General features: G+C 39.2%; 1 protein-coding gene across 9 annotated transcripts in view; it reads right to left on the bottom strand.

Annotated features, from left to right (window-relative positions):
* adgrl2a (adhesion G protein-coupled receptor L2a) overlaps positions 1-24,012 on the bottom strand; it is a 132,505-nt gene that overhangs the window by 19,109 nt on the left and 89,384 nt on the right. For 7 of the 9 annotated variants that reach the window (XM_061824782.1, XM_061824781.1, XM_061824784.1 and 4 more), the window contains 11 exons: positions 23,110-23,910; positions 8,113-8,412; positions 7,594-7,697; positions 7,138-7,323; positions 6,554-6,592; positions 4,298-4,481; positions 3,547-3,669; positions 3,238-3,437; positions 2,409-2,582; positions 797-1,003; positions 43-263 (listed from right to left, as the gene is read on the bottom strand). In XM_061824782.1, coding sequence (XP_061680766.1) covers positions 43-263; positions 797-1,003; positions 2,409-2,582; positions 3,238-3,437; positions 3,547-3,669; positions 4,298-4,481; positions 6,554-6,592; positions 7,138-7,323; positions 7,594-7,697; positions 8,113-8,412; positions 23,110-23,910 — 2,539 coding nt within the window. The remainder of the gene's footprint in view (positions 1-42; positions 264-796; positions 1,004-2,408; positions 2,583-3,237; positions 3,438-3,546; positions 3,670-4,297; positions 4,482-6,553; positions 6,593-7,137; positions 7,324-7,593; positions 7,698-8,112; positions 8,413-23,109; positions 23,911-24,012) is intronic. The other 2 variants (XM_061824783.1, XM_061824790.1) reach the window with 1 other exon arrangement.

Below are 24,012 nucleotides of genomic sequence, written 5' to 3'. Positions count from 1 at the left end.
ACATTCCTGTTCTAATAAAATAAGACAAACTCTTTTTCTTACGCTTTTTCGGTCCCATAACTCCTGTAGTCAATCACTGCAGAGACCCCGACCACAATGGCAGGGAAGAGGTAACCAGACACATAGTAGTACTTTTTCCTTGAGTATTCACTTTCAAAGACTTCCACGAGCATGAGGTATAGCTGGACTCCCTCAAAACACATCCAGGAGAAGGAAGCCAAGAAGAAAAAGTGGAGGATCCCCGCAATGATGGCACACCCAATCTGAGTCAGAACAAAGACCAAAATTCAAAAAGTGAATAATAAACTATACAGTGTAATGTCTTTTAGACTGTAGCATACACAACAAATGAGTGAATATTGACAGCTTTGCACAAGCATGAAAAAAATATTCTAATGAAGATACATTTATTCCAGAAGTGAGACTTTAAATGAAATAAACAAAAATACTCAAAAATTCTTGCCAGTTTTATTACCTGGCAACACATGGTCAAAAGTGCAGTGCATTACATAAAGCAAGTGATGACGTGAAGACATGAAGACGTTGACAAAGATGTAAAAAGAGGAAAAAAAATATCTGTCAAGTGGCGGACACAGCTTCTTAGTATTCCATATTAATGGTCCTGTCATGCGCATGTCATGTCAGGGACAAGTGAGAGGCTTCGGAATAAACAACACTTAAAGTCTCATCCATTTAACGCTGAAGAGTCTTGCCTTGTTTGGGGCGTTGTGAGGTGATAATGTGAAAGCGAATGACTGCAAAGTAAATCATTAGAGTGCACATCCTCCCCTCTTACCCTGGGCTCTGTCATATCGATACCAATTAGGAATATTAACTCGGCGAGGAAGAGATTGATGCAGAGGTTCTTGTGGATGGTGTTGCGATCGCTCTGTAAGCCTCGGAAGAAGCAGAAGGTGAAGATGCTCATGCTTAGACACACGAGCGACACCACGATGCCCACCCGGGTGATGACAGTCAACAGCAGCTCATGTGGTCTGTTAACCTGAGAGAAAGATGTATTTACCGTACTGTATATCAAATGAACACATACGATTGTAACTTGCAAATAACACATTTGAAGTTTCCTTCCCAAATACTATTGTTAAAAATCACAAAAATACTTTACATTACCCTGAGTTTCATTTTAGAGGTTCTATTTTTATCATATGTTTTGGCCTATTGTTTAAACGTTCACAATAATACAATATTTGCAGGAGTTATTATTTTTGCTCTTGAAAATATTTAAATACCTCTTAGCTCAGAAATCTATACTCAAATGTTTCAGCTGCTAGCTGATTATTAATTGCACTTTCTCCATCCTGTATCATTTACACTCAACTGATTCATCGCGACATTGTCATAGCTGAAGAGGAAAATTTGGATTGACAAAAAGTTAGAGGTCCTTGCCAGCAGTCAATGACAATAAAGACTTTAAAGTCACAGTTAACTGTCAAGAGATGTAAAAAAAGATACTACAGTTGAAAATTTTGCCTCAGCATTCAACATTTTAAGGCTCATCGATACAGACAAATAAAATTCAAACGTGTGTCCAAAAACAGTATTAAAAACAATATAAAATGTACCCTATTCAGGCTGTGTTCAGGTGTGATACCCTTACAAATGAAAATGATTATTGTTTTAAAGAAGCACAATATGCTTTTTCAAAGTTTTATCAATTGACAATTATGTGCTGGAAAGGAACAGAATGCTTATTTGACCGAACCCAATCATGACCTATGCTGCATATCATTCAAAATAAATTGGGGTTTCTTTGCTATATACAAATCCTTCCAAGAATTTGAGCAACATTGCACTGAGTGTACCTTTACAGCTCATATTTAAGTGACTTCCAGATTAGTTGATCTATAAAATCTACAGTAGGGCGTCACCAATGTTTTGGAAAAAGTAAAGGTACTTGGGTACTGACTCATGCACACTTATGAACTACAAAAAAATAAATGCTCAAATTACCTTTAATGATATGTTTTTATTGATAAATAATGATGTTCATCAATGTTAAGACCCTGCTGATGGTAAGGACTGACTGATTGTGGTAATTATCAACAATGATGAAAGAAGGTCGGAAACATAAATATTAATTTGCAACATTATTTCCAAAGCTCTTTGCAAAATCACAATTTCCCATAACCCGTGAGGTATCTTTAAAACAGGCCAGCGGGCTACTTATGTTGGTGACCCCCGATATAGAATTCTTGCGTTAGCAAAGAAGATTAATCTTTGAAACCTTGAAGATGATTGACTGACAAATGCCAGAATGTCGAAAAGAATCACTCCAAATGCTCCTGAATTTCAACGCGGGTGTCTGTCAATAACGAGTAAAAACAATGCGACGATTCAAGGAACGGCTTTAAACATGTTGACGAGAGCAGGACGCAAGCATCACATACCGATATTTTGCGGTGGGCCATGAGGATGGCGAAGTTAGTGAGGTGGCTGCAGGAGCAGGAGGTGTGTGTTTTGTTAGACTCAAGGAGCTTGCAGCCTTGCGTGGACCAGTGGCCCATCATACTCCTCTCGGAATAATTCCAGAAGGAGCAATTGGAGTTGAAGTAGTGCTCCATCTGCAAGATAACAAGAGATATGGTAAAGTGTCCCAATAATTGACTGCCTGAAATTGAAGTAGATGAACAACACAAAGGCCATTTACCCCCTGCTCGTACAAAGTATTTTTCCGCACTGATACGGATGAGGATTTCTCACTCCACAGCTCTTATGAAGCAATTCATATGTTGTATCTCATTTAGCACATGCTTACCAAATCAAGCAACGCATTCTCGGATACATGAGGCTTTAATAACAGTGAAGCGTAATTGTTTGACGCCATGTCTTTGGAATTGCACAATTTCTCTGATAAAGAATGGAGCCTTGCGTAGCCCTCAGGGAACTCAGTGACAACTTTAAAAGAAGAGAGATAATTGGTGCTCCAGTAATTTCATTCGAGATTGTACAGCTAATCTAGGAGTTAATTTCCCCCAACAATAAAAGAAAATCGCTATCATTTATATCCCAAAGTTGATTAAAGAATTACTTTTCATTAAGAATTCACTTAGGTTCTAAAGACTGCTTTAATTTGATGTTCAATGAATTAAATAAACTACAGACTGACCTGAGTCAGACATTTAGAATTAAAATATTTATATACTGTATATATATTTTTAATATCGGCTGTGGATCTAATGTCTAAATGTATTTTTATGTATTTATTTTTTTACTCACGTCGATGTGCTCCAGGGTAAAAACGACCGGGTCATTAATGAAGACTCGGCTGGATTCTTTATTTATTGACGCAGCGATGATGTCAGAGTTGACGGACACGTTGCGTCCATAAGCGTCGTTGGCCATCTGAATGGTGGAGTTTTCTGTACTAAGGAACTGGCCTAGGTTCTTGTACAGAACAAACACCAGCTTGGCAACTCCTAGATGGACAAAATCCCAAGAGGATGAATGGAGTCTTGCAATCATATACTGTGATTTCAGTTCTTTCTTAGCAAACATAATAGACCACCCTTCCTTTAAGGAGCTCACCATTCCGACTGTTGAGCTTGACAGTATTGGCCGAAAGCTGGATGGAGATTCCCCCCTTGTTGGGTTGTGGGAATTTAAAATCCTGAACCTGACCATCTGTGCTGAGCACGTAGACGTCCAGGACTGCCGGAGGAGGAGTCAGAAGAGGTCCGTGTATGGAAAGAAAGAGGATATCAGTCAGCACGTTTAATCGAGTAGATCTAGACAAGACTATGGAGATTGATGCCAGGGTTTTCTTTTAAAGACTCACAATCATATTACCCCAGCACGATACAAAAGTCCATCAAAATTGAATTAATTCATCTTTATAAAATCTTGCTTCAATTAACCGATGCAAAATAACAAAAAGAAAAGAGACATATGCATACGTTTTTAATTGCTAACGAGAATGAGGGGATTTGGAGGAAGCTGTGAATAAAATATATACCCTGCAGCAGGCTAATGCTCACATTAATGTATCGACTTACAAGGTCTCAACACATTCATTTATAAACCAAGCTTCCACAATCAGAGAATCCAGCCTTTTTAATTGTCCGTTGTTCATCATTTTGTCACTAAGTGACTCTTTTAGACTAATATGTGCTGCTTTGCTGTAGCCTCCAGGTCGAGCCCCTTTTCATTAAAACAAAGTCCTTATTTCATGCCACCGTCTTGTTTTTCTATTACAAGTAATTCCCTCAATTAAATTACAGTATATCTGCCAGGCTCACATCAATCAAGAATGGCTGTCAGTTTGTTGTTTCCAACTCACTTATATTGTTTGCAGGAACTTTGACAATGGCGGGCTCCATCAGGTTGTCGGCAAGGACGAAGGCGCCTTCCTCCAACGTGTCGAGTAACATGGTGGCGGCGTGGGTCTGCTCTGTGGTGTTCATGTCTTGCCAGGACTTTAAAGCCTCAGGTCGGAGTAGGTTGTCGACGGTATCAACAATGGCCTGAGTCAAACAATAGAAGAAAGTGAATCAACAAAGCATACAGTACTTTGGGGAAAATGAACATATTCACACAAGAGAAACGGGCATGCAGACAATGACGAACAAAAAGTTGAGTGAAAATATCACATTACAGATCATAATATGATCAGAAAATCGATACCACATTTAACAGCTTTTAAAGACTGTAAGCATGATGTTACAAGCATGTCACGATGAAAAAGAGTTGTAGCTCAAACTGTGGATTACAATTGCAGACGGAATCAGTTTCTTTTTCAAGGACGTCATCAAGGGGCCCACTTGTAGTCGGCGAGCCGGTCTGATCCCATAATGGGATATAAACTCGACAGTATGATGCCTTTTTCAATTAAATCTATGTACACTTGAATTGGAATTGGAAAAAAAAATATTGCTTATTAGAAAAGTCTACTTGTTGTGAACTTGTGCAAATTGTCTCATACATCGATAAGTGAACCAACATGATATAAGAGCTGTAATCAAGTCTGGTTTTGTAAACCTATCCCTGCTTCATTTTTTTTTTTGCTGAAGTAAACCTCTGACCATGCATTTACTTTAGCTTTCTGTAGGAAAAAGCCAGATCAATATGTCTAATCAGGTAATCAATGCCAGAGACGGGTGGTGTAAAAGATGCAGCACGTGGAAAGGGCAGCTAAAGTGAAGCGTGTGCATCAAATATGGCAGATATCAGATAAAGCTGAGTCATCAGTCTTCATGCCAGATCGTTCTTAGCGCTGTCAGTATGTTTTAGGAGACAATATGAACAAATGCATTTGGAAACTCATCCTCATGCATTATCGAATTAATCATGGGTTGGGCTAGTCCCTGCAAATAATGATTATTCATCCCATTAAGATATTTTAGACAATTGGATGCTACCAACATTTAAGCAACAGCATAGGGAAGGTCTTATGTCACACAACTGTGCCCCACCGCACAAAATGAGGTCCATAAAGGCTTCCTTCAATGAGTTTCATGAGGAAGAACTGAGTTAAGTGCTCTACCCTTAACATCATCCAACACCTTTAGCGCTCACAACTGTTTTTGAGATACAGCAAAAAGACCAAAATCCTCAGAGATACCTAAAAACTCTTTGCAGAAGAGTAGAAATTGTAAGAGTAGCAAAGGGAGGACTGACACTTCCCATGTAATGATTATTGAATGTATCCTAAAATTCTCAACTAAAATATGTGAAGGCATATATATGATGGAACATATGTGGATGGATTAGTCCCTTCATTGTGCATTTAGTCCTTCCTTTTACATGAGTGTGGCTTGTGACTTGACTTTGTGCAGTCTGATTTAATACTGTCCCAAAAGACAGATCTGCATGAAGGAAGGTGTTGACTTTGGTAGCAGGTGGAGGAGACTGATGTCCCTGGTGGAAGAAGGATATATTTGGACAAAACACCGCGATGCATAAACACAACCTGACAGCATTCAGAGGGAAAAAAAGAAGGATTGGCCTAAGTAACCCTATTATCCAGGTGGAACAAATTGCAACAATTTACAGAAAACAATTAGTCCCATGACCTCAAACCTATTATTGTGAAACAAGAGCTAGAGAGTTTTGACTTTGCAGATGATAAAAAGTCAGGTGATAGTGGTCCTTGAAAAGAAAAAAAAAGGATGAATAAAGTGGGATTATGATTGTATTTTGGGGGGAGGGAAAATTTTAAAAAGAACCCTGAAGAAATTAATAAGGCAGCTAAACAAGTGAGAAGTAATGAAAGTATGTAGGAGTCTCCGTTTTATAACTCCAGATGTGTACTCTTGGGTGAGAATAAAAATTAAGACATTGAACAAGAAACATTTATGATATAGTGGCAATTATTCAAATCTAGATGATTGTATCATTTACATTTGATTTTAATGTGGTTCTGTGTATGAAGTACAGTAACGTAAATAGCAACACGGGAAGAGTGAGTACATAAAAGTACAGAAAAATAAAAATAAAGGTTCATGCTGCAGAATGCGAGCTGGTGAAATAGCACAGGCAAAGAGATGGGGGCGGCAGCAAGCATGGGATTTAGGGGGCAAGAGCATCGCTCCAGTACCTTCATGTACGCCCTGCATGTCCTTTCTCGTTTTTGAAGCTTTTTTGTTTTAATTCAACAAGAAAAGGAAGAGATAAGACAGAGAAAGACAGATGATTTTAAGTATAAGTAAGCCTGATAGAATGGATGCACAATCTCATGATTGACTGGTACATTCTTACCTGAAGGTGAGTGAATAATAAGGGTTTTGGATGCGTTCACGATCGCTGCATAAATTATTTCGCTTTTTTTTTTTTATTTTTGATGTTGAAAAAAGGGAGGCGCTAAGATGACTGACACGTAAATACAGTTGGTGGTTGATGGATTATGAAGCACTCTGAAATATAGGAGAGTTTCAGAACCCCTCTGTACGCAGAACGTCAAAACTGGAAAACAGGTTAGCAGATTTCCCGTGTATGCAGCGATAAGTAGCATAATTGCGGGTTGATGACATAATGGTGTGAAGCCAAACTTGCAAAACCATTTTTTATGGACGATGTTTTCTGACAAAGTTATGTATATGTAGATCTTTTAGTTATGCATATTGTAAACACAAACAAAACAATAAAACCTAATTAGCAGTTGTTTTTAACAGCCATTGTTACCTTGTTGAAGCTCCGTCCTGCAGAGTCCTTTTCACTCGGCCGTAGCTCCTGCAGTTGAGCATCCAGGATGTCCACCAGCTGCTCCATGAGCCGCACTGAAGAGCTGACATCCCCTGCGTAAATGGGGCCTTTCGTGTGCTTTGCTAACTCGTTAGCTAAGTTTGCTGCATTTTCACCACTGCGGATCTGCAGGGGGGAGAATTAATCATGTATACAAGGGAGCATGAAGACAGATTTTCTACTAACTGCTTTATTTCTTATGAGTTACAAAAAAGATTCCATATAATGAATTTTAATTTGTGGTAAAACCAAATCCATCCAGCACATTGCTGTTATACAAATGTGAGTGTCAAAATATTAACCGCTGTAAAAACTAATCCTTACTTCACACATTTTTTTTTTTTTTTGCAAGGCAACATAGTCATCCACAATGAAAAAAAACAAGCTTACGCTCACCTTCTGCGCTACCTGGTTGACCCAGTGGGAGGTACAGTTGCTGAGATCGGGGCCCTTAGGGTGCCAGGCCCCAGTGGAAAGGACACATAAATAAGATGCTGTGCCTGTAACAGAAAACAAGAACAAAAAGTAGTTTAGGCAAACGAGTTTTGCTCATGCAACACAATTGTCTCTATTTTTGCTAGATCTTGTTTAACATTTTTTCTGTCCGAATTAGCCATGTTGCCTGACACGATTTCACACCCCATCCAATGAGAGTATATGACGCTATGCTGAGTTCAGAGACCAAACAGCTGAGCCTGTAACACAACCGTCACAGATTGCTTAATTATATTTGAACAAAACAACAACAAAAAGCCCTCTATCAGAAACTGTTTTCACTGACTCCCCACCCTCCAATTGGCCTCTACACTGAAAGAGATCAGGGCACATTGACATATCAGACAGATCAAACTTGGCTGTTCGCTTGAGGGGCGCAACATGTCGGCAAGCCCATGAGATGAAATGGGCCCTGTTTACCTCGCGTTCCCTTGGGACAAGGTCGCTCTACCAGCATGCCCCGCTGGGTCTGAGGCCACATGATGTCTCTTCTCTCAGTGGCCTCGCAGAAGCGCTCGGGCAAGGGGAACGACTCCAGGGGCGGAGGTGAAGTAGTCTGCAGAATCACAGGAGGGGGCCTTGCTGCTCCCTTGCTGCCCTCTTTGGGCCCTGTTGTGGTGGTAGTGTTGTTGGCCGCACCCCGGCGTACTGTGGTTGTTGGCGTGGTGGTTGTAGTTCTCAGAGGCTGGGAGGACACGGTGGCCTGAAATAAAGGTGGAGCTGCAGACAAGACAAGATACGATAATATTTAAGTGTGTGATCACACACAATTACATGCATGACCATCAAATTATTTTCTTACTAGAGCGTATCGAAAAAGTGTCTCCTGAATACCTTGTATCTGCATACATGTGGGTATTTTACATGCTATAAATAAGGAGACCATACTAATCTGAAATTTGGAAAAGAGTAATACTGTCAAAAATGGTCCACCATTGTAATTTTATTTGTAAAGTATCCATTTATTCAGAGCTGGAACAGAAAACAAATATGTCTGTGTTGTGATTTATAACTCCCATTTTTGTACAATATTTACCCAAATACAATGTCCTTGCATTTTAAGTTTTGATTGTCTACATAGAATCCAAAATATACACAGATGACTCAAACCAATACTTTTTTCATGTTTAGTTCAGCTGAAAACTTTTGAGGTGCAGAAATAAAGAGTGATGATTTCTCATGAATTATCAAACTGTAGAAAATATATTATGATGTGTGGGTGCACTTTAAAGTCAGCTCATTAGTGTGGCACCCCCGTGGCTCTTAATGTGGAATATATATAGCACAAACTTTTGCATTTAGCCAACTTCTGGTGGGCAGATGCCCTCGTGTACTTAATGGCTACCCCCATAAGTAACATTTCCCAATTTTTTTCCTTTTCTTCGACATGTTCAACACTAATGCGTATACATCCAAGTATCCTGTTGTGTAAATTGCAGCTAAGTGCTTTGTTCAACAAGCGTATTTGCCTTCCCGTTGACGATGACTTAGCCATGGCACTCAGTCTGCAGTGAACAAGACAATAATTACAGTAACATCCTCCTAGCTGGCAATCATTTCTGCCTGGGAGATTTTGAGGGATGGATGATTAAATTTCACCAGAGCGACACAAAAACCTTTGTGTTGCCGAGCTACCTCAACATCCATTTTTCAGTCGCCCTTTCCTGCAACTCTGGCTCTGATAACGCAGGTGTGCAGTAACTCATGCAGTGCCCCAAGCAAAAACAATATGTTTCAGTCCCTGGAAAGCAGAAATTAGTACACTCCTTATATTGAACATGAGTAACTAAGGAGAAACGTTGAATACACTAGAGTCCTACAAAGTAACTAAAAAGACGTGGTCTGAGCATGTTTAAATTAGTAGTCAGGGCAATCCTGGTTAAATAATACTTTTGTTTTTATATCCATAGCTAGATCTTGTCAATTTTAACCCAAAGTACTTTTTTATTATTTAATTTTTGATTAACATTATTCTTTGTTTTTTTTTTTTGCAGTTGGCATCGACAACCTACATCATGCACATTATTCCCACCAATGTCATTACGCTTCCACACTGTTATTTGCTTGCTTATACAAACTCCATCATCAAAAATGACTCCACTGAAAAATCCCACCATGAGATCAGTTGATGCTTCTGTAGAGCAAAATTAATAACTTAAACAGCATTACTGGGTCGCGTTGAAATGTTAGGCATTGTTATCATAAAACAAAAGTGATTTGTGTTTGCATATTTTATCCAACAGCTAAAAAAAACTGCTTCTAACCAGATGGGATTCAATTGAAGCCCCCCAAAAAGTTTAACAAAGGATTGTCTCATCACATGCAAGTGAACATCATGACACACATCAAGATATTTGCTGGTAGGAGTGAAAAGAGGCATTTTTTTATACATTGCAGGGGCTCTAATTGGGATGCAATGTGCATGGCGAATCTAATCACATTTGAGTGCTTTGATTTCCTCCATTAGGCTGCCTGTAGAGCATGCGGCGAGAGGCACTGCTACGGCCCGGCAGCCAAGCCCGGCCGCTGGAAGTGGCGCAACCCCCGTAGTAAAAACATCGATGAAACAAGCTGACAGCGAATCAGTGAATGGAGAAGGGGGTCGGCGGCATAGGACAAGAGAAGCTGAGGGGGGAATACAAGGTGGGAGGGGAGTTTACGTCGAAACGATGACAAGAAAATTCAGAGCGATTGCAGACAAAGAACATATCTTATGTCTTTGGGTGGGATTGGCAGAGAGACCGGAAAACCCCTGTATCTATTCTTCTCCATGGGATAATTTGGATGACTGATAGCATCCCCTGACTAACCCCCCCTCCTCATCCCCAACCTCCAACCACAAGCTCTAACGAGGTGAGTTGAACCTTCTGACGCATTAAGCACTCTGACCTGAGGAAATCATCAACTGCACAGATATTGGTTGACATATAACATCTAAACTGGATGTCCTCTAGAACCTCAGTCCCCTGCCATGCATCCTCAAGCAACATCCCCAACTCAAAACAAAGATATTCTTAGCTATACAGCCTGCCAAAGTGTACAAGGAGACAACCTTTGTTCAGCATTCATTTTCATACTGGTATTTACACCTGGGTGTCAAGAAGGTCTGCCTAAGTGTCCTGTCGTTTTTCACTACTCATCTAGTTAAAATAGCTGGGAAATTAGACATTTTCAAAATCTGGAATATCTTTTAAAAAACTGGTTCCTTCATGAGTGTCTCATTTCCAAAGTGTACAAGATGATAAGCATAAGATCTCTGGTCTCCATGGGTGGTGAATCTAGACAGAAACAAAATGAAACTAAATCTGCAGTTTGTCAGAATGATTTAAGATAGTGGCTTGCTATTCCAGTCAGTAAATCAACGTGCCATTCTCTGTATTCCAAGTATATTCTTCTGGGACGTCAATTTACAACTATATCTTGTCAACATTGCTCATTCAACAGGGCCACTTGTCAAGGCTTACTGAGGTATTTGGCCATGTACTCTGGTTACTTCTCAAGAGAAGTCTTTCACTTTTCTCCCCACATTTACAATTTTTTTTTTTTAGCCGCTATTGGCAGTGAACATATAATGGACTGTTTTTAATACTAGATATTGGCTGTTTACCACAGGACTACCTGCGGTGTTCCATTTCTCATCCCATTCTCACATTATAAAGTAGTAGAGTGTCATGCCTACATCCTTTTAACACTGTTGTTTACGGTGTTTGTTGTGGCTCTTTTACAGCAAAGTATATGCATACAACATTTAATACCTTTCAAAAGGTAAAACTGACTTGCAGCAATGATTGGTCGTAAGAACGGACGCTTGACTGAGCCACATTGGGGAGCGCCAATCTTACTAACCACAAATCCTAAATTGAATAAGTTTTTATTAATTTGACAATCTAATCAATACTTGTACAGTGGCTATGTGACCTTTTTGTCAAATATGGTCAAACTAATTTGTTAGCCAGATTGCAGTCAGAGTTCTTTCTATTGGTGAAATTATATCAAAACCATATCAAAGAGATGGGCTGGTTGATCGGTTTGCACCTGAAAATATCAGTGAGTGAAAGACAGGGTCTGTTAGAAATTGCTGCCTTGACTATTTTGCCCCCAAAACATAATATCAAAAATATGCACACTGTCTACTGTCATACTTATGTTGTGTGTATTTTGTGTTTATTCCTTCAGGTTATGTCTTCAGCTCACATAATTGTTTTGCTTAGTTTCTACACTCTGCACCGTTTTTCCACAGCCCTGCTGTTATTTCAGTGTTGAGATTGGCAGTGAAGATCTTCAGAGCCTGGGTTTTGGGGCAGGAATTGGACCGGTACTTACCGCATGAATACCAGCTATTTATTATAACCAACTTGGGAAGCATTCCAATACACATAGGAGCAGCGCAATTGTGCTGTTACTTGTAGCATAATGGTTAAAACATCGGTTGATTGGTCAATTTATCAGTGGTACGCTATAATAAGCTTGATTAATCGGCTTGACAATTTATCATTCGGCCTCTACCATATAAACCAATATACTACTAAAACCGCATTTTCCGCACTATAAGATGCAACGCATTATAAGGGGATAGAATAGATGCTACAGTAGAGGCTGGCATTACGTTATGCATCCATTAGATGGAGCTGCCCTAAAGGCTCTATATTAATCCACATATAAGGCGCACCGGATTATAAACCGCACCGTCAGTTTTTTTGGAAATTAGAGATTTTTAGGTGCGCCTTATAGTGCAGAAAATATGGTAATATATATATATATATATATATGCACACACACACGGGCACACACACACACACACACACACACACGGGCACACACACACACACACACACACACACATACCACACACACTAGTCCAGCACTGTACGGGTTCAAAACATCACCTTCAATGTGAAATTAAGATATGTACATATCTACCATAGAGATAACATTTGCGTTCTCAATATGACCTTGGTTGAATCAGTCGTGCGATTAGGCTACGTGATTACAAATTTCACCACAGAAAACGGAACCACTCTGAAAATAGTATGAGGACAATGGAAGCAAGACAACGTTCCACTTTCCTAAGACTTGTTGGATGAAGTGATGAAGCCTGCTTGGATGAGGGCCGGAAAATCTTCTGAGACAACAAGAACAATCTAGTTGCGATCAAGTCAATGCTCTAAGAAAGACAGAAAAAAAACTCCAATATGAAGTGTCGACATTAATGAAACAAATGAATGAAATCAGCATTAGTGGAACTGCTAAAGCATTCCATTTGGGATGTTAATAATGAAGACAAATCTACTTTCCTGCATGAGAAATAGGCTAATATGAAGCAGGGTCTACTGCCCAGACAGCTTCATGCATAAACAATGCAGCCACTCTGACCATTGCTGTTCATGTACGTAGACTGCGCTGTGTGTAATCCAGCCGGCCAGCCAGCAACACAATAATCGTATTACCTTTATGACATAGCTGAGTTTAATTTAATCCAATAAAAGCGGTGAGGAATTAACCCAAATGTATTAAAATAGCCTCTTTTTCACAGAGACGTCTAAAGGGACAAGTGTAAGTAGAAGTGCTGTTGGCTATGAGTCTGGTATTGCACTGAATACCATCTTTGATTATGACAAAATTCCTCTTTTGGGCTCTGTGGTGTAAGCAGGCCAGGATCCTTATGATGTCTGTGCTGCACTCAGCTCAAGGCAACTTTCAATTAGCCGTCACAGAGCGTGAGTGCATGTAGCGACATCCTTAAAGGACTGGTAATATTCAGAACATACTTTATTTGTAAAGTTTCTGGACTTCAACACTAACACATTGTTTCACTTGAATGTACAATCTTGGTGGTTGTGTTAGTGTCGGTGGAGTTAAAGGTCTACAACTGACAACAGACAATGAGATGAGGACCCAGGAGGGAAAAGGATGGAGAGCAAGTTGGGTCGCCAAGTGTATGCCTCAACATGAGATTTCCAGAGTGTGCATGCACACAAACGCGCACACACACACACACACACACACACACACACACACACACACACACACACACACACACACACACACACACACAGACACACACACAGGCATGCACAGAAACCTTAGAGGAGACATCACCAGGGCACAGTCAACATAAGAGCTCCAGAGTGTGCACAAACACACACACGCACACACAAATCTCAGATACATCACCAGGGCACAGTCAACCCAGGGTAACAAATGAAAACTGACGGCATGTGTGTCTTATATATTATGCTTAATGGCTCCCTTTTCAATCGACAATGTGTGGTTCCAGACTCTTTAATCTGAGGTTAAGGGGCGGCAGTAGCTCTTCTGGGAGGACTTGGGCTTCTGAGCCAGAGGGCCATGGTACGAGTCCCACTGTGAACAAATATAAAATAGAAACTACAGTAGTTGTTGGAGTGATGCTAGTCTCCCTCCTTAAGCAAGGCATCGGGTCCCACCCCAGCCCACAGCTCAGGATTTGCAGAACTGTTTTCCGGCCTTGTGTTCTACAGCACAAATACAAATACAAGGACTAAAAATGTTGTGTAAGGCAGTTCTATTTCAAAGTTTTGAAAATGGTTCAACGTAGCCAGTTGAGGAGAAAAACCACACCAATTTCAGCACGTGCTGTTATATATTATATATAATACTCTATGTGAAAATAGCTTCTTTTTTTTACCAAAAAGGTTTAAAATTGGACCAATACGCAAGCTCATTCTACATAAATGTAAGGTCATATATGAATACATTTTTTTTACTTTTGTCAGAGACTAACTGCTACAAACAAAGAAAGAGTTCATATAAATTCATATGGTATAGAGTATAAATCACAGTATATACATTAAAAAATGTACATATAAATGGAACAATTGTTTCTGAATAGGTTATTTAAATGTAAAATAAAACCTGTTAAAAGGGGAAGAACATATTTATTTTTTCTATGCTTCTTTTTCATTACAATTCTTTCTTTTACATAATGTAATAAACTAAACAAAAAGTTGTTGTACATTTGAAAAATGAATTTGATTAAAAAATGCATAATGTAATTTTGAGACAGATTATTGGATAGTTCTCAAAACTCTGGTGCAAAATAGAGCAAACAAACACAAATAACATAATATTATAAATATTGAATACGCTAATTTAGTTTTGACCATATAAGAGCCTTGTCCTGGCTGATGTTCGTGTTAACCAATACATTTCTAATTTTAAGGAGCATGGTTGTTCAGTGTGTAGCTAGCTGTTCGTTATTCTATTATCTTCTCTCTAGATACATCAATTTACCTGCTAACTTGCTGTTCCTAGTTTGTTGCTCTCCACTGTTTTGTGGTTGTAGTCAGAGATATATTGAAAATGCTACTCAACTTTTTATGTTAGCTTATCATGGGTCCTCTGTATTCCCTTGTTATTGCTTCTTGCTTAGTGTTGTGCATCTTTAGCCACTCCTCCTCCATTTTTAGCGACTACAGTACATGTCAAATATGCTGCCATGGAGGCAAAAATGTCTCACTTAAAGGAGATGACTTGCACCATGGAAGGGTAGTGTTCAACCATGCCAGTTAGCAAGTCTCGCTCATACCTGGTGTGGACTTGGAACAAGTTAGCTTATGCCCCTTTTCCATTCTACTCGTTCTACCCCCAACCAGCCTTTTGGTTCCTTCTCTATTACACTTTTTCGAGACTAAGGAGTGACAATGGCAGCGCTTTCAGAACCTTTATCAACCTTGTTTAAAAAGACAGGCCAACGTGCCCTGCTCCAAATAACGCCGTCGAACCCGAGTCAACTGTCTTGTAATGTGCGTGTGGGTGCGTGCAACACCCTCTCTTTAGCAACCTGCTTTTTCCTTAACTATTAATCTTTCTTTTATGGTTTGAGGGATGTGATACAGTACAGTACAAGAATACTGAATACAGAGCATTAAATGCTAATAAAGTACAGGCTCTCCAGTCAACGACTTGTACATCATTTGTGTGCAAACTGTATACAATGGTACATTTCTGTAGGGTTCAAATACGTTACACAGTTTGCGACAGCTTTTGTTCTGTGGTTGAATGAGGAGGGGTGGGCATTTTTTTTCCGTATTGGCAGAAGATGAAATATAGTGAGATGGAAAGTAAAACAAGAAATGAGCATGTGACTTCCTTCTTGATTCACTTTCGATTAGTACTTGTTGTAATGGAAAATCAACGGAGGCCAGGCCAGCCCAATGGAGGCCAGTACGTACTGGAACTTTTCATGGAAAAATGCCATTAGATGCATGCATTTCACCCAGTTTGTAAGCAGTAGGGAGAGGAGTGCAAATGGGTGACAGTACTATGTGGCAATTTGCCAATCACGATTGTACTGTCTGAAGTAGTGATTTTGATCAGAAAATGATCAATTATTAAACCCTAATTATTACGATTGACTAATCGATTATTTTGCCAATGTATAGTCCTGATGGGTATATTTGGACATTCTCCTTCTCAAAATCAGAATAATCTTTTTTGAAAGAAGATATTCCATGCAAATGAAAAAGTGAAACCTGGTTGTGATTAATGCAAATTATTTTAGACTGATTTAGTCCTGTTTCTTTTTCTCTGCTGTCAGATTTGATTTGTCATGTACTTATCAGAGCGAGCAAATCCCTAAAAGCAAGGAGAATGTAAAACGACATCCCAAACAAGAGTTTAGGGCTCAATAGGATAATCCTAATCTTAACCCAATCCATTTTGAAACTATGGTCAAATAGTGTTTTGTTTGCAGCGTGTTTGCTATGTTTGCGGCATGTGCTATTACAGGGCATGCTGTTTTTGTAATGCAGGAGCCTTTTATTTTTATTATTACACAGCCTAACCCTGCATACATATCTCAACTAAATTCTCATATAAAGACATACCTCGGCGTAATCTCCAGATGATTTCAAGACAGGAAGCTTAGAGGCTTTACTTGCTTGTTCCTATTTTGTGGAAGATTTACCCGACTTTTTGTAAGCTCTTAGGTGGTAATAACATCCTGATGGTGAGGAATTGGTAAAGAGTGAATTGAATAGCAAACATAAATAGCATGACACTGCCTTTGAAAAGAAGCCACAGTTGGTCTTTATAAAGTACAAAGAATCAAGATAGATGATAAAAATCAATAACAAATTAGCTTTGAGGTGTTGAAAGTGAAAAAAAAGTGTAAATGATTTAATCTCCATTACTCTTTACAGCCGCCTTCACAACATGGATTCATTTAGTCCTTTCAATATAGAGTACTATGTTCTTGACTACAAAGTATTGCCATATTTCAGATGTGTTGTGGTGCATTCTGATGTCTGCCAATAATGGTGATAGTGCCCAAAGAAAATTGAATTACATGTCTTTCACTCCCTATTGTATTTACGAGTGTGAACCGGGAACACTGCACTTTATTGCTTGCATATCAGCAGTAAATATGAGGAAACTGCAGAAAAAAAAAAAAAACTCTAATAATTTCCCATGAGCCATATCCATTGGAGCCGAGGCACAATATATAATGTACGTTCACATCTCAGGGAACATATCCTAATAGCTAATTTATGTCAGTTATTGTTGCATTGCTGTTTCCCACACAACAAATGTAAATTTATGTGAAGATTCATATACATAGGAGCACATTCACACTGTTGCATAGTAATCTACACCTTGACAGCAAAATATAAAGAACAGATGTAGCAGCTGCCAGACTAGAGCTTTCCCCCTCCTAGCCCCCCGCAGCTTTTTTTCTGTACTGTATGTGCTCAAATTTCAAGTATACACTCCAAATGTGCCGAGCAAACTGACATTTAACGCTGTGCAGACAAAAGGGTGTCTATTTCAGGGATGACTGTCCACACAAGATCACATGGTGGTGCACATATGCCAGACATGCAAATTTTACATTAAGAAAAGTCATGCATAGATGCAGCCAGAAGTAAAAATAAAAATGAAAAATACAAAAAGAAAGCCCATGTGAGTAAATCCCTTCAAACGTGTGTTTCGGGGAGCAACGAGGGACCAATGTAAAGTCAGAGTTCTATTTCTTTTAATATGACTTGTTTCTCAGGTCTGGCTAATCCAAAAGAGACTGCGGGTACCGCTGGCTATAAAGTTCAGTAAAATTAAAAACACACCCTCTACTCTCGTTCATGTACAACAACTATTTGAGAATGTAAATCTTAACCCGAGGTTTATTTCATTCAGCCTCACAGTATTGAGGTTTTGTAACCATGTCACTTGCAACTTCAGAATTTGAGAAAAGTGTTTCAAAGTGTTTTGGTGTGAATGTGTGGTATACCAGGAGAAGGTTAGCCAAACAACAAAAGGCCTTTATGTCTAATGATATTTTATGGAAGAAATGTGATGTCCACACCATGTACTGAACATATGCTAAACCCAACAGACACTTGGTTGCCCTCCCATATTATAACGTCACAGGCTTGTGTGTGTAAATCCCTAATGCGGGATTTAACTGCTTCAATTAACTTCACATGTACATTGTAACTGAAGATGACTTACAATATCAGGAGTCAAAGCATGACACCGGGAAAAAAAAGCTAATTGGGAGGAAAAACAAGTGGTAGCCCAGCAATAAAGAAGTTGACCTTCAAACAGTCAATGCTAGCTTCTTCTTTACAGTTTCAGCAATCTCAAATAAGATGAGATGAAATTGTACCCGTCATGTAATGTGTACGGACCAGGTAGCAATTTAGAGGGCTTTAACTAGTCTCATGCTTTTGGTCACGTAGTGGATTTAGACATTGTATATCTGATGACATGTGCAATTCAAAATGTTTATTGATACAAACACATGAGCATGCATAATGCACACATGTACACACAGCTTTGTACCGTTAGGAAGACGGTGCTAACCACTCAACTGTCCACAGATGGGAACCCTCAAAACAGTTTTCAAAAAATTCAGGAAGGTGAAAACAAGCTAAGGATGAGTTGTGAGTGGTGACACATTTGGATGGAAAACTGAGTAACGGGTGTTGGATTGGAACATGTGACTTCCATAGCAAAGTCAATATCGCAGTCACGTCCCATGAGAAACGACAAGTTCAACATAAGGCTTACAACCAAAGCCAAGTGATCATCAATTTCAGTGCAAAAACGTATTGCAGTTGGAATTAAAAAGAAAAATCGTTTCTGTAAAACACTACCACTTGTGAATAAATATTTTTAAGTCTAAACTAGACATGTGTGGCGGGCGTTTTTGTACAGTTTCCCAAAGGCACAGCTAAGGATTTACTTAAATCCTGTCATTTAGTCTGCATTGCTCATTTGGTATGATTTGAACAGTTTGACGAAGGCTTTAGATTTAACTTCAGGAAGAACGCCTGGAAAAAAAAATGACCAATGTGTGTATTTCTGCGCGCTTGGAAGGAGGCAAACTGTGTCAAAAATTCAAGTATAGTCAGAGTCCATATCCTTAAAAGGGCCAGCGACACTAATGTACAGCAAATGACTGAACACCCATGCTGTTTTTACCCATTTTTTTCCCTAAACCAAGAAAGTACATATTTCTAACTTCTATAGCATCACAGGGCAGAACAGCAGTACCTTTTGAGATAGTAGCCCAATGAAAAGTCCCTGTGCAGCCTCAGGGAATTGGGGCTTTAAGAGGTAATGTAAGGTATTCTAGAGGGAAAAGGAAAAAGACCAAAGCAGAACCTGCAGTAGAGGGAGTGAAAGGGGATTCAGTAAGATGTTGTAGCTGAGATTATGACAGGACCAAGAAACAAAACCAAAAGGGGGGATTTTTCACATCAGTAGTCACTCTTTTTTCACTTGTGTGTGCACTTGGGCAGCTGACAGGAGGCAGGGGAGTAAAAAAGATGGTGGGGGTGTTGTCAAGGCAAACAATCAAATTGGGTGTTTTAAATGCATCCTAATGCTTGCTTGCTGCTGCAGAGCTGAGTGAGGAGGCAACAACTGACATTTCAGCCAAACACCTCAGGAGGCTGTGAAAGCCTGATGATGAAAGTCTCTTGTGTCTCTCTCTGTTTTTCCTGTATTCCCTCTAAATGTTTCCATGTGAAGTTTGACCTCCATGTAAGCGCCGCCACAGACAATAATATATCACAGCGGTGCTTATCAGAAAGCTTTAAATTTATCAAATGCTAAAAGGCACTATCTCTCTGGGGTGAATGCATGTCTGTGCATCAGTAACGCCAGAACATGTGTGCACTGTTAAGCATTCCCATTACACACTGCACAGGGTACTCTTTGGCCTACATGCAGAGTCCTGTAAAGCAATTTGACAAGCACATGTGTGAGCAGCACATTATCATTTGTAATACGGTCTTCTCTCTTTCTTACGGATGTATAGGTATAACACAACGAGGCTTGAAATGTATGCAAATTTATTGACATATGCACACTTAAAAAAAAAAAAAAGGTCCTGATTTGCTATGATTGGCTGGGACCAGTTCAGGGTGTACACCTTCTCTCGCCCGAAGATATCTGGATGGGCTCCAGCATGCCCGTGACTCGTGTGAAGAGAAGTGCTACATAAAATGGATGGATGGAGGTCTTGTTTTGCGTGGGCACTAAATGTTGTGCCCAAGGCTTTTGTATGGCAGTGATTCATAATTTAACTATGTAACACAGGGGATGTAAAGAATAGAGATATAAAAATATAACAGCTTCCAAAGCTCACCTGTGTCCCATCAAGTCAGCAAATATATTCTGTTTGTGCTCATTTGTTGAAAAAACAAATAAAATATAGAAAATGCTTTAGATATGCGTGTTCGTCAGTTTAATGCCTCATATCATTGGTAGTCATGAATAAAATACCCATAGAAATGTTGGTTAAGATTTCAGTGAGAATAACATTCAAATCAATTTAATTACGGTATCACAGGTTAAGAACAGATGCACGAATATGTTATTTTACGAGCTCCCATATGCAAGAAGCAGCAAAGGCAAAGAGCCATGAGTAAACGAGTGGATTATGGTGGTGCGAGTCAAAGCCAAGCGAGGGACTTAGTGACCCATTTAATGTCCACTTCCAGTGGAGATGCTTGTTGGATGTGACCTCATCCACTCCCTGATACAGTAATCCTACAAGAGATGATCTAGCCTCAACATGAGCAGCGATATTGGACTTGACAACAATCCAACTGACTGCCAAACAGTCTCAACATTACTTTGCTGGGGTTGAATTCCAAGAGGAAGGAGTGGACGTGACATGTTTGCGCAACTTGATAAATGCGGACAAAGGGAGGCATGGATGGAGTGTGGTCTTTGTTGATTGCTGACTGCATCACGAGCGGGTGTAACATCTTCACTTGTCTTCTACATATTTGCTTTGATCAAAACACCCTGCAGATTGTTTGTCTATAGCTTTAACATCATCATTATATTCATAATTGGCAATGTAAAAATAATTTATGCACAATTTGATTCCAAAGCGTTATCATCAGTTCTTCGTGGTTTCAGCAAATCTAGAATTTAATATATACACATATATATATATATATATATATATATATACACACACATATATATATATATATATAATATATATATATATATATATAATATATATATATATATATATATATATATATATATATATATATATTTAAAAATAATATTGTAGCTCAAAATATGGAGCTAGATCACCGTGATTGTGGTTAAGTCAATGAGCCGAGCATGAAGGCATCGCAAAGACGGTGTTTGTCAGGCAAATGAAAGTGCCCATCATTTATGTGTCAACACCAGCCATGTGGGAGGACAAGTTTACTGACATCTTGATGATCATCTCAGACTATTCTCCCCTGCGCTCATCGACTGATGCTTGCCATACATTAGTCAGCAGCAAGACCACACAAGTACCTCATTTGTCAAGAAGAGAGAACAAAGTACTCTTAGAAAACACAAAACATGCCACACAGACAAGACACCAATATAGAGAAAATAAGTTGTCGGATATCTTTCTAAACAAATTCCATCAAAATCCAATGTATTTCTTTTAGGGAATGTGTGGAGAAGTACAAAAAGATACACTTTAACATTATTGTCACAGAGGTTTCCTTATTTCTAAAACTGTAAGTAAAATTTGACTCTACTACATAAATTTGTCATTCAATCTGTAACTGCTGTTCAGTAATAATAGTGTCACAATACTGCTGAAGTAAGCCCTTGAGTTAATCGGTCTTAAAAAGTGAAACCCAAGAAGAAATACATAAAGACAGTTATTGCACATAACCAACAGAAAATTGTTTTGTTATATAAACTCTCTGATTCTATGGAATTTTTGTGTCGAGTGAAATCCAGCTCCTGAAAATTCTCTAAAATTAGGTGTTTCAATCTGACTGAGGTGTTTTGAACTGTTTTGTAGTCTTTATACAATATTTCTATAAAAATATTTGAAAACAAAGTGTACAATATAATTCATATTAGAAGTATAGTAAATGCTATTTAGAGAATAAAAAAGTAAATATTTTGCCTGATGGTGATCACCTTATTCTACTCAATGGACATTTTCCCCATTTATTTTGCTCTCATACCCAGTGATAGTCATTATTACATCAAGACCTGTTGTGGCCTTGCATATTGAGGTTCAACTGGCTAAACCCATTTTAATTCCAAAAGCCGAGCCCTATCAATACCAAAGTCAACAAGCAAACACATTACCAAATTCTGAGCCCAGTGATAATCTGTTAAAAAGTTGCTTGACCTCACTGGCTCCTGTCTGACTGCATTTAGGAGTACATATCATTAGGACTCAGTTTATGCAGGGATTATCTTAATTACTGTTATATTCTTCGGGAAAACTTTCCGTTGGATATTTGTTTCCTTTGTGTCTCTCAGGTAGACCCTTAAATCCCCAAGTTATTTCATAGCATATAAAGTTATATCATGGCCAAAAGATATTTTGATTTCCACTTGGGGAATTACCTAACCTTGCCCCAGGATAGACTTTGCACCTGTACGGGCATGAATGTTTCCAAGGCTGAGAGTATATCTCTCTAGAGATAAAAAATAAATAAATACAGTCGCAAGGGTCCCTTGAACCTTTTGCATGCCCACATGGTTAACCATGGTAAATCTACAAGATACTGATTTATTGTCATAGGACATCCTGCTTCAAGGTGTTGCTTAGTACAGACCCCACACATCCTTGAACCCTACCCTTCAAAGTTGTACTAAACTGAAAAGGACAAATTTGAGTTACTGAAAGAAGTATATACTGTAGTGTTGTGAGAGGAAGATTTTTAAAAGTGAATGTCAAAATTCCCACACAAACGAATGTCATATACTCTGACAAAGAGCCGTTATCGATCTCTCGGGAGATGACATATATTTATCAATTATTATAATTAAAATATTTGTTTGCACATTAAAGTGCCCTAACTGATATTGGCATACATGCGCAAAAATGATGACAATCACAATTCGGGGAATAAAATTCAACATAATTTGTAGCGTTCTTACCATGAGCTGGATCTGGTGGGCCGAACTCCAGATTATATCTCAGGATGTAAAAGTTATTCCAAACATAGAGCTGGTTATCTCGCGGATTATAATCCACAGATGCAATGTATTGGTACTGATTTGGAAAGTGGATATCAACGTATTCCCCACGGTTCTGCTTAGTGTTGTAGATATAATCGATTACGCTCTTGCTGACTTCGCTTTCATTGTCTTCATAGGTGGAGCGGACCACATAGAGCACTCCACAGGCCATGAAGGCATTGGAGGCTGAGCGTTTGTCGTAGGCTGTCTCCCATGTAGCCTCAAAACGCAGCGTGTATGGGTTCAACTGGCTGATCACTATCATGCCATTGTTCTGCTCTGTTGCGTAGATTACCCACAGGCCATTCTCATCTACAGCCAGGTCAATGTCTGTTTTACCACCCCACTTATAGGGTGACGTGTCATGGTAATTGGCATTGTTGATGATCGCCTCCCCACTTTTGATTCGAGTTCGCAGGTCAAACTTGACTATGTTGCGGGTGCGCTCTTTGTTGAAAAACACAGCACCATCATAGACCACAAATCCAGTCCCGTCCACCCGGTGGGGAAGCTTGTAGGTAATTGTTTGCCGGGCATTTTGGAAGTCATCCAGGGAAGAATATTCAATTAGAGTGTCTGTCCTATATGGAGTCCAAGGCATGAAGTAGATCTTTTCTGCAGCTTGCAGTGGATCTTTGCACCAGGCACCAGCTTGTTGCTCCGCTTCAAACTGAAAGGATGGTTCCTCAACAGCTTTCAGAGTCCCAGGACAAAGAAATACTAGTAATAGAAGAAAATAGAATAATACGAACATAGGTTAATATGACATCAAATGCACCAAACACGTAATATGCAACAAAAATGGATTTTTGTATTAAGGGT

The sequence above is a fragment of the Syngnathoides biaculeatus genome, chromosome 7 (genome assembly GCF_019802595.1).
Source record: "Syngnathoides biaculeatus isolate LvHL_M chromosome 7, ASM1980259v1, whole genome shotgun sequence".
NCBI classification, from domain to species: Eukaryota; Metazoa; Chordata; class Actinopteri; order Syngnathiformes; family Syngnathidae; genus Syngnathoides; species Syngnathoides biaculeatus.
Note: the sequence above shows the minus strand (reverse complement) of the source record. Positions and strands in the feature narration are given on the sequence as shown.